General features: G+C 36.0%; 1 protein-coding gene across 1 annotated transcript; it reads left to right on the top strand.

Annotated features, from left to right (window-relative positions):
- Positions 1–6,738: 6,738 nt before the first annotated feature.
- Positions 6,739–10,787, top strand: LOC127266012 (cyprosin-like). Its single transcript, XM_051296077.1, has 14 exons — positions 6,739–6,837; positions 7,099–7,474; positions 8,205–8,265; positions 8,361–8,455; positions 8,549–8,661; positions 8,811–8,979; positions 9,063–9,102; positions 9,164–9,228; positions 9,368–9,481; positions 9,707–9,771; positions 9,854–10,010; positions 10,093–10,212; positions 10,302–10,390; positions 10,508–10,787. The coding sequence occupies exons 2-14, from the start codon at positions 7,118–7,120 to the stop codon at positions 10,590–10,592; spliced, it is 1,530 nt and encodes a 509-aa protein (XP_051152034.1). The 5' UTR covers positions 6,739–6,837; positions 7,099–7,117; the 3' UTR covers positions 10,593–10,787.
- The last annotated feature ends 1,154 nt before the right edge of the window (positions 10,788–11,941 follow it).

Below are 11,941 nucleotides of genomic sequence, written 5' to 3'. Positions count from 1 at the left end.
AATCTTAAACAAGTCATAATCCATTAATAACACTCAGCAGCAACACATTACTAAGAATACTACAGACTAAGCTAATGCAATAAACTAAACTTGTATCTACTAGACTAAACATGTAACAATAAAATTAAAGATAATCTGCCCAAAGCTGAAACCAATTCTAGGAATAGAAGAAAAGAATCAGACGACATTTGACAGTTCTAAGGCAGACGAGATCTTTGATATTTAATTAGCATATGGGAAATCCAGATTTGTAAAGGCCTACATCTAGCCACGAAAGAAGAAATCAAAGAAATATCGTATTAAAAATGGCACGATTCATTTACCCATAGTACGGGTCAATGCACACACTTCCAAAAAGAAATTCAAAGGGCTATTAAAGATGGGCGTTTCAAATATGTCACGTTGGGAGTGTAACAGCAACCGTTTCCAAAAGTGACGATGGCCACAAAAGAGGTTGTCTCGAACAAAGGTTTAAAAGAATTAGTGCCTTCAGAGGAGAATCAGAAGAAAAAGTTCAAGTTGTGTGAAGACTGAGTTGCAGAAAAATGGGACCATCTCGACGGAACTTACAATGTGGAACTTAAGGACCGGGTGCTAGTCCGAGATCGTCCGACTAGGAATCCTTGTTCAATCAGCAGCAAATGGATTCAAAATAGGAAGCCGTTGCCAGTGGATGTCGACTCTCGATTCCTATGTGTGAATTGTACCCAGATTCGCAATGCTAAACGTAGGTACACTACTAGGCATGGTCGTAATTCAAAAAATAAATAAGTTTTCTACGTCAGGGCCTAAACCTGGAATTCAAGTATCTCTGGATACCGTTACGGATTATATAACTGTTCAGAAGGAAAATCAAGAAAGTCCTAGTAATAAAGCAAAATGTTACAGGTGTCAATACTGTAACCGGATCAATATAGATCCAATCATAAAGAAGATCAACAAAGATCGCCGAGAAGTTCGTTTTGGATCATCCTTACCGACTAAGGTTCATTCACTTATGAAAAATCAGGTAAGCCATGTCAACATGCAATACCCTTTTGAAGTTGGGTTGTCAGGAATGCACTGAAAATAAGAGAAGTCGATTTGGGAGGAGCCGATTTGGGATAGTTTGGCGAATAAGTGTTTAGAGGAACCTGAATGGGTAAATATACAAATATGGAATTTTCAACCAACAACCGTCCACCGGTGATTTTTTCTCTCATCTCTGATAGGACGGTTCCTCATTTGAAGCCCCTTTATGACAATGCTCATATCTGTGGTAAGCCGATTAGTAAAGTATTTATTGACAATGGGGTGGTCTTTAATGTTATGCCTTCAAAGACTCTTGAAAGATTAGGCAAAGGAATCGCTGATTTATCGCCCGTAGATATTGAAATAACAAGTTTTATTTGGCAGCCAACCAAACCAGAAGGCATGATGGTGGCCCCAATAGAGGTGGGCCCAAAATTGATATCTACGGTTTTTTGTGGTTGATGCGGATACCACTTATTCAGTGTTACCGAGGAGAGATTGGATTCATGTGTCTCAATGTGTACCTTCATCATTACATCAACAATTAATGTTCTGGGAGGGAAATAAAGTTTTCAAAATGTAAGCTAGTGATAATCCGTTTGGTGTTTCGGAAACTGTGGAGGAATCTGTACTTTACTCAAGGCATATTCCTCCAATCTCACAAGCTGCAAGCTCACCAGCTAAGGGTATGTGTTCTTTTGATAGAACAACTCTTTCATCGATTTTATGGCTCATTGATAGCCAAAACGCTTATTTATGTTCTAATTGGAGTTTTATGGAAGGTACCAGTATGAATGAATTTAGTATGATAATTAATCAATATTTGCAAGACGTCAGAGTTTTGGCAGATGTCAAAGGTAGACAATTTCGGTGGCCAAATTTGTTCGAGAAGACAGAGTCACGTTTACAGCACAAGATCCTCTTATTGAGTATAATATTGGAACCGACCAAGTTCCAAATATGGTCAGAGTAAGCAGCTTTCTGTCCAAACAACAATAATAGCAGATGGTTAGATTGATACATGATTTCGTGGACTGTCTAGCATGAGATTATTTGGAAATGCCAAGGTTGGAAAGGATTTTGATCGAGCATAGATTGACTATCAAAGTAGTTTTCAGGCTATACAAGCAACCACCTCGACATATCAGTCTCGAATTGATGCCACAAATTAAAGAAGAAATCAAAAACTCTTATAAGTTAAGTTCATTTGGCCGTGTTGATACGCTGAATGGTTGGTGAATATAGTAACGGTTACCAAGAAGAATAGGAAGATTCGAATCTGTATTGATTTTTGCAATCTCAATTTAGCAACCCCTAAGGATGAGTATGTGATTCATATGGCTGACATGTTAATTGACTCAGCTGCAGGACACTGGATCCTTACTCTTATAGATGGGTATGCTGGTTATAATCAAATCTTTATGGCAGAGGAAGATATTTCCAAAACGGCATTCAGATGTCCTAGGACACTGGGGATTTAAAAATGGACAGTAATGCCTTTTGGTTTAAAAAATGCGGGAGCTACATATCATAGGAAAATGAATTCAATTTTCCATGACTTGATTGGTGAGTCCATAGAGGTTTATATTTATGATGCGGTTGTCAAGTCAATTGATTTCAAAAGTCATTTAGATGATTTGAAGCCGGAGTTCCGACGGATAAAGAATTACAACTTAAAGATGAATTCGACTAAGTGTGCTTTTGTAGTATCCACGGGAAACTTTCTGGGTGTTCTGGTGCATGAAAGAGGGATAGAGATTGATGCAAACAAGGCCAAGACTATTCTTACAATTCATCCCCCTAAGTCGGTCAAAGAGGTTCAAAGTCTACTAGGGAAGGTAAATTATTTGCGAAGGTTCATCACCAATGCCATTGGGAAAATGAAGTCAATTACAAAATTGTTACTAGCAAAAGCATCAGACTTTTTCTGGGGAGCCAAAGAACAAGAGGCTTTGGAAGCCATCAAAATGGCTTTGGCCTAACCACCCGTCGTGAATGCCTCCAAAGGGAGTCCGACCCCTTAAGTTATACTTCTCAAACACTCATGATGTGGTAAGTTGTTTGTTGGCACATGATTGGGAAAATGGTAAAGAGAGGGCAATTTATTACTTGAGCAAGACTCTCGCCGGGCCTGAATTGAATTACACCATGCCTGGAAAGATGTATTACTCACTAGTATTTGCATGTACTAAGCTGGAACATTATATCCTCCCTAGAGAGACAAAAGTCATATCTAAGGTAGATTGATCAAGTTGATTCTGCATAGACCCACAATGCAGGGAGGGTTAATGAAATGAGACATCAAATTAGCTCAATTTTCATTAAAATACAAACCTCTGAAAGCTGTAAAGGGTCAGGCAGTTACTGTTCTAGCGAAATTTGCCGAGGATAGAAAAGAGGGTACGAGACCTACATCGTACTTAGGTACTCGGACTTGGCATAATTCTTTTGATGGATCGAGTGTAGGTGAAAGATCCGGAGCATGAGTAATTTTGAAAGGACCTAATAGTCAAAAGGTTAAATTACAGTTGCAGTTCGAAGCAATGACTCATAATTCTGCAGAGTATGAAGCTTTGATTTTGGGACTTGAGGCTTTGGTTTGGTAAAAGGTCCAGTCGGTTGTGATTCAAGGAGTTTCTCAATTGGTGATCAATCAGATAACAAGACGTCATGCTGGCAATTCTCTCATTTACGACGATATAGGGCTTTGTTGTATCAATTGTTGTCAAGAATTTTTTAGCATATCCCGAGGATAGAGAATCATCATGCGGATGATTTAGCCCAAGATGCTTGTAGGCGGGTGTTAAGTGCGGTTGTTTGTGATGTCAGCACGGGGGTGGAAGTCCTGGCCAACTTGAGGACATATATCATTGCATATCTAAAATAGCCTAGTTCGGTTGTACCCGTGGGTGTTCGGTTAAAGGCATTACGATTTCAACTAATTGAAGGAGTCCTGTACAAGAGGACATTTGAAGGTATGTTATTGAGATGTTTGGGGCCAGAAGAGTCACTAGAGGTTATGCAAGAAGTTCATAGTGGAATGTGCGGAGCCTATAGAGTGGGTTTAAATATGAGATGGGTCATTCATCGCCTGGGATTCTTTGGGCCAAAAATATTTGAGGATTGTATTAAGTTTTCCAAAGGATGTTAAGAATGTCAAAGGCATGCGCCATTGAATCATCTGCCGTCTATTGACCTCTAGACTTCGGTCACACCATGATCATTCAAGGCCTGTGCAATGGATTTTATTGGTAAGATTCATCCGGCTTCTTCAAAACATCATTGTTTCATTATGGTTACAACAAATTATTTCACCAAGTGGGTTGAGGTTATCCCTTTGAAGAATGCGACACAAAAAGAGGTAATTGAATTTGTTTAAAATCAAATTATTTACCGATTTAGGGTTCCACACACTATTATTACAGATCATGTTAAGCGTTTACTAGGGAAAAGTCCATCGAATTCTTGGACGGTTTTAATATTCAATTACATCATTCTTCCCCTTATTATCTGCCAGCAAATGGTTAGGCAGAAGCATCGAATAAAATTATTGTTGGTATTATCCTGAAAATGATTCGCGAGAATCCAAGGAAATGGCATACGTTGTTGCCTCAAACTTTCTTGGCACATCCATTAGCATAATTTCATCCATTGGATTTTTGTCATATCAGCTCACGTTAGGACAAGATGCAGTGCTACCAGCCGAGCTTCATGTACCATTGATTCGTACTGCCAACTCTATGTTAGATAATGACGAGGAATGTCAACAAGGTATGATACAGCAGTTGGAGGATCTGGACGTTATCCGTTTAAAGGTGATTGACCAGATGGTCAAACAAAGCGAGATGCAGGCCATGCATTATGGCAAAAGAATTCTTTACAAAACTTTTAAGGAAGGAGATCTGATTTGGAAAACTATTTTACCAACTTACAAAAAGGTTGATCAGTTAGGAAAATAGTCCCCTAATTGGTAGGGATCTTTCGTGGTTTGCAAGAAAATAAAAAATGGAGCATTTATTATTATGGATCAAGAAGGAAATGTGGTACATGATAGCATTAATGCAAAATATCTGAAAATGTATTATTCTGCCTTTTCAGGTTACAATAAATAGTTATCCAGTAAAATTATTTTTGAACCCGTTAAGGGTTCAAAACAATTTGAAGGGTTTATTCATCGTCTAATAGGGCGATGCAAGGGTGTTCCTTCTTTTCCGATTCAGAATCCTCATCTCAGCTGGTGGACACCAGTTCTGGTTTCTTGAGATCTTTAAGGTCGGGTCGATATCGGTCCTGCATTTCTTCCAGATCTTGTTTAGTGTGGACTTTCATGTCTTGTAAGGATTGACATAATGAGTATTTGATTTTTTTATTTTTATTTTTTTTACACTTAGACTTTTATAAAAGATATTTTGTATTATTTATTATTAGTTTTCGAGAATCGCAATTGAAAACTATTGTTGGGTGAACAAAGCCTATATATTTTTTTTTTATTAAGATTTGATGGTTTGGATTTTGTATTTAGGATTTGAATAGTAAAAATTTTGAATGAGAATAGTAATATGATGCGATATAAATATGTGTTGATGCGATATAAATATATGTTGATATGATATAAATATACATTGATGTGATATTTGAAATGTAAATTGATTTTTAATAGTATAATATAAAAAATAAAAAATAAATATTTAATTTGATATTTTTTTAATTTTTTTTGATGAATAATAAAATACTTGATAAAAACTCTCGAAAGAACACACATTTGTAATTTCTTTTAAAAAACAAAAATCATATCAAAAGTAGTATATTTTATTTCTAGTAAAGAGTATTAAATATTTTAGATTGATTTTTTGAGAATTTTAAAATTTTGAAATTTTAAATATAATAAAAAAATGCTACTCATTTTTCATTTTTGTTTGTTTCATAACAATTTATCTCTCTTTTAGAAAAAATAAATATTTTATTTACATTTAAAATTTTGCATTTTTATAAAATTAGTTTATATTAATTATAAAATAAATAAACATTTTTTTATTTACTTGTTATATAAGAAATTTTATTATTTACAAAATAATGTTCATATTGCATATATTATTTATTACGATATAATTTTTAAAATATTGAAATATATATTCTAATTTTTTAAAAAAATTTATTTTAAAACTATCAATATTATTCATTACATAAATGAAATAATATTATAACTCGTTATTATTAAGTGATTAAAATTATTACTTTAAATATTGTGTTATTAATGAAAAATGTCAATTCATCTCGAAGAGATGAAATATAAAATTTTATGAAAAAAAAATACTTGATTGATATTTTTTAAAAATTTAATAATACTCCCTCGTCTCCGGTTATATGATCTTTTTTGTTAGGGACACGATATTTTAGGTAAGGTAGAGTAATAAATAATTGATAATGTTGTTGGTATTTTAAATTTTTTTTAACATTATATCTCAATAAAATATACTCTACTATACAATATAAATATCATTTTATACATAATAAAATTTTATATAATACAGATAAATAAAAATTTATTTATTTATTTATAAATTATAATTAACTTAAAATAAATTTTATAAAAAGTGTGTAAAATTTTAACAATATTGTGTACACAGACCTAAACTTTCTATGTTATTTACCCCAAAATTTCAAAATTACCCCAAACTTTAAAATTATTATTAACAATAATTATAACAATGCAGTTGACTAGGAGCAGCAGACAATTTTTAATAATACTGTATGTCCTATTGACCCCAAAATTTCTGGGTTTGCTCGTCTCCTCTGTATCTCGCGACCTCCATCTCCCACTCCCAGGTATGCCTATTTTCGATTTCTTTTTTCTTACAAAAGATCGCAACGTTTTTGTCTCTTCCGTAGTAATTTACGCTTTGTAATAACCTCCATCTAAGCTTGCAATTGTACTCTTCAGCTCAATTGACTACTAAAACGAACACAGAATCACTTTTCAACGCCTTCATTTTATATACGTCAATCTCGTGCTTTCTGAGTGGAATCAATTTCTGGTCTGCAAAGTAGGGTTCGTAGCTTATTTGATTTAATATTTATTGATTGCAGTTTGTATTGGGAATCAAATATGGGCAAAAGCAAAACATACAAAGTTGCTGTAGTGTTGTTGGCAGTTTGGTGTTGTTTTGTATTTTGTGCAAGATCAGATGAGGGCTTTTTGAGGATCGGATTAAAGAAGAGGAAATTGAACTTAATAAACCGATCGGGAGGCCTTGAATCTGATTATAATCGGCTGGCAATTGTGAGTGATTATTACAAGATTGGGGATTCAGATTCAGATACAGACATCATAGCCCTGAAGAACTACTTGGATGCTCAGTATTACGGTGAGATCGGAATCGGAACGCCGCCGCAGAAATTCACCGTTGTTTTTGACACCGGAAGCTCTAACCTTTGGGTGCCATCTTCCAAATGCTACTTCTCTGTAAGTTTTGTTACTTATATGTGTATTCTAAGCTTAATTAGCTACTACAAGCTGAGAATGAGCTGCTGAGTATATATTTACTTTTGTGTTTCGGTTATTTTGGAGTTGAAAATAGTGATTAGATCAAGGCTTCGATTTATATATATATGTTTTGGAAGTATTTTGGATATTTGAATTGGCTTCTTAGTAGGAAAAATGTTATGGTTGACGTGATAGTGATATAAATTGAAATTGAATGTGATCTCTTTTTATTTTATTTTATTTTTTTTGTTTTTGTTTTTCTTTTAAAAAGAGCTGTTGATGTATACTGCGAAAATAAATTTAAAAACATAAGTTTAAGGGTTCAAGATAATATTTCTTTTGTCCACCAAATTTATGCTCAGTTCAGCCAGACGCGAGTTTTAATTAATACAGTGTTATATTTATTAAATGTGATATAAAGTAAGAGTATTTTGAAAAGTATATGACTGGATGTTAACTAGATGAGAGAAAATTTTAGATACGTTGAATGTGTGTATATTATTGTGACATATTTGTAAATAAGAATAGTATCGAAGGATATAAATTAAGAAATATGCAGAGTTTTTTTTGTGTAAAAAAAAGTAATATATTTGATGGATGGACAGAAGGAGTATGTCTTTGTAAATTGTAAAAAGGCTCTGCGAAAACAGAAGTTGAGGATTTTTTTATTTTTCTTCTCTTGGGTCGATGATGGATGTATTGCATACAGGTTGCTTGCTTCTTCCATAAGAAGTATAAGTCGAGCCATTCAAGTTCTTACAGAAAGAACGGTAGGTTTACCCACAATTTATTGATGTGGTGTCAAATGTTTTGCAAGGATAGTTTATGTTGTAATCTTGTACAAGTGTGTATTGATTTTGAAAAGGTAAATCGGCTGCAATTCACTATGGAACTGGGTCGATCTCTGGCTTTTTTAGCCAAGATTATGTTCAACTTGGTAGCCTTGTTGTGAAGGATCAGGTATACATACATACATATCTATATATATATCCATACGATAAATGAATGACATCATCCAGGTTTCTTATATGTATTACAACATTGTATGTTTAGGATTTCATTGAAGCGACGAAAGAGCCCGGAATCACTTTCTTGGCAGCTAAGTTCGATGGCATTCTTGGCCTCGGATTCCAGGAAATTTCTGTAGGGAATGCTGTCCCGGTTTGGTATGTATGCGCAGTCTTGGTTAAGACATAAACACAAGTACACACAATTCTGAAAATTTCTTACAAGAATAGAATTCAGATTGATCGAAGACATTTATTTGAAGTTTTCAAATTCTTGATCTACAGTTGTTGACCTTTCCTTTCCACAGGTACAATATGGTGAATCAAAATCTTGTGAAAGAGCCCATTTTTTCTTTCTGGTTAAATCGTAATGGTGACGAGGAAGATGGAGGAGAGCTCGTCTTTGGCGGCGTTGATCCTAAACATTTCAGGGGCGAACATGTATACGTTCCCGTTACCCAAAAGGGCTATTGGCAGGTGTTGCTTCTTTCTCGTTTCTGTTTCTGCACATCAATGCATCGTGTTTACGACATTCTGACCGTTTTACTGTTTATTCTTAGTTCGACATGGGTGAAGTTCTAATTGGTGGAGAGTCCACGGGTGATTTACCCAACTCTATTCTTTCTTGTTTTTTGCCATAGCTAACCTATGATGATTTCAGGATTTTGCGCTGGTGGATGCTCCGCAATAGCTGATTCCGGAACCTCCTTATTGGCTGGACCTACTGTATTTACATTGCTTACTTTGTTTAATTTAATGAAATTATAATCGTAAATTACTCATAGTAAATATGTTCTTAGATCTCATATGCTTCGAGCTACTTTTTAAATTTGTACTTGTCACAAATCCATCCTCTTATTTTCAGACGATTGTCACATTGATCAATCATGCTGTTGGGGCTTCTGGAGTGGTGAGCCAAGAATGCAAGTCGATCGTTTCGATTTACGGGAAAACTATACTGGATCTGCTCTCGTCTAAGGTACACAGGATTCCTCGTGGAAAATTCTAACACAATGTGTTTCGTTTTCATTGTTGAAGTTTGGGATTGAAAGTGAATCTACGTACCCTTTCTTTGTGGAACCATACGTACAGTTGGATAAAGTTTTCCTTTTTCATGTTTGATTCTGTAATAAGTTGGCATTTCTCATCTTGTTCTTTCGATTTATTTGTTCTTGAATTTTGCTCTTGCTATCAATGCTTGCAGGTAGACCCTCAGAAAATCTGCTCGAGAATAGGTTTATGTTTGTCTGATGGAAATCGCGATGTCAGGTGAGTTTGTTTTGACACTGTAAATTCTTTCGTCGAACTATTCTGTTGAGTTAGTGTTTTGACAGTCTATGTATGTATTCAGTATGGTTATCGAGAGCGTCGTCGACAAGAACAAAACCTCAAATTCACGCCGTCCACATGATGAAATGTGTACAGCTTGCGAGATGGCTGTCGTGTGGATGCAAAACAAACTCAAGCAGAATGAAACAGCGGAGGAAATCTTGGACTACGTTAATCAGGCGAGTATTACATCATACTCATCGAGGGACAGCACTTGGACACCAATATTTTATGTAATGAAGTCCTTAATCCATGCTGCAGCTATGTGATCGGCTTCCGAGTCCAATGGGAGAATCTTCAGTCGACTGCGGAAGCCTCTCTTCTATGCCGAACATCTCCTTCACCATAGGCGGTAAATCTTTTGACCTCACTCCAGAGCAGGTTCGTGCATCATTAAGTATTTTCCTTTTTCTCGTTTGGGTTTTGCTTCATAATTCACTCTGGGTGGTGTTGTTTCTCTATGTTGTCAGTATGTCCTAAAAGTAGGCGATGGAGACATGGCACAATGCATCAGCGGGTTCACAGCCATTGACATTGCACCCCCTCGAGGCCCACTTTGGTAATTTACAACCACACACATATATATATATATATATTCGCACAATCAATTGTCTCGACTCGACTCAACTCAATCTCACCCCTAACTACTCGATTCGTAACATTTTTGGTTATTCAGGATATTAGGGGATGTTTTTATGGGGCAATACCACACTGTTTTCGACATGGGAAATATGAAGGTTGGATTTGCCGAAGCTGCTTGAATCCCGGCTACGAACGCTTATCATCCGGTTTCTTCGCAAAAACCTACGTTATTACAAATTAAATTAAGGATCTGACATTGTGTATGAAAGCGTGACTGATCATGTGTGTATCTAGTCTATGATTTGCTGCTTTCTTGTCTTGACTCAAATCGTTACTTGTTTATTGAAACTCCAGCCAGCTAAAGTTGAGCTTGCGATTGATTGTCTCTAAGCTTCTTCTTCGTCCGCTTGCTCGTTGAAGAAGTGGAGAATATGTAGTGTAGTAGGGTGGAGTAATGGTGGAACAGGTCTGGATGGCGAGCATCAATGTACATTCACTATAAAAACAAAGGGTCTTTCACCACGGCTCGACAGTTCGTTACAATAACATCGTAACAAATAATGGTTATTGTTACGACAAGTTCCGTGATCAAAAAATTTGTTTGGTCAACGTTTCAGGTTCTTTAATTACACAAAATAAGCCGTAACAAAAACGGAGTTGGTAGAATTTGTTCAAAATAACATTAGTTACGATTGTGCTTCGTAACAAATGGTGTATAAATTTATTTTTAAAGTTTAAAAGATATTTTGGATTTTAAAAAGGGTAAAAACGCTATAGCGCTTTTGGAAAACTAAGAACGATTTCAGGGCGCGGGCTTTCTTCTTCCCGTCCTCGGTGCCGAATACATTCCACGAATTTCAGAAAGTTAGGGCACAACTCATTCTTCGACGCGATTTGAAGGAGCTTACGCGACGTACTGGGCGAAGGTGGGATCGAGGAGGTTAATCGGCACCGGCGTCCAGGTAATGTTTTTAAGTTATCTCGAGTAGTATGAGGATCGATCCACGGTTCTTCGTCGCGTCCTTTGTAAGGAGAAATCGAAATAGGGCGTCGTAATATTCTTCTTCTTTCTCAGGTGGTATTGGGAATTGTATAGCTTGTATGTGATAAACAGAACTTGATTAGTTGGTAGGATAATATATTCTTGTGTTAGAGAACGAGTAGGCAGATTGTTTAAGTGCCCTGTGAAGTTTGATTTATTAATGGTGTAATTTTATCACATGATTATTTTGGTTCTGGAATTTTGGTTTTGGTCTGCTAGTTTGAAAGGGAAGAATCTCAACCTGCACCTGTTCGACTCTACCCCGGGATCAGTATGGGTTGAGGTGTTTGTGTTTCTGGCTTGTTGTTTAAGATGGGTGATGAGCTTCCTGCTCGTCACGCCTTTGCTGGAGTTGTTGCCAACCATCCTCCGAACCCTCTAGACAAACAACATCTCCTTTCAACCAATTCTTTTCTTTCTATTCCCTACCCGAAAACCATTGGTTCTACTACTGAACACAACAATGGCCCTGCGCTGGAATTTTCA

This window comes from Andrographis paniculata, unplaced genomic scaffold (assembly GCF_009805555.1).
Source record: "Andrographis paniculata isolate CXL003 unplaced genomic scaffold, ASM980555v1 Contig74END, whole genome shotgun sequence".
Taxonomy (NCBI): domain Eukaryota; kingdom Viridiplantae; phylum Streptophyta; class Magnoliopsida; order Lamiales; family Acanthaceae; genus Andrographis; species Andrographis paniculata.
Note: the sequence above shows the minus strand (reverse complement) of the source record. Positions and strands in the feature narration are given on the sequence as shown.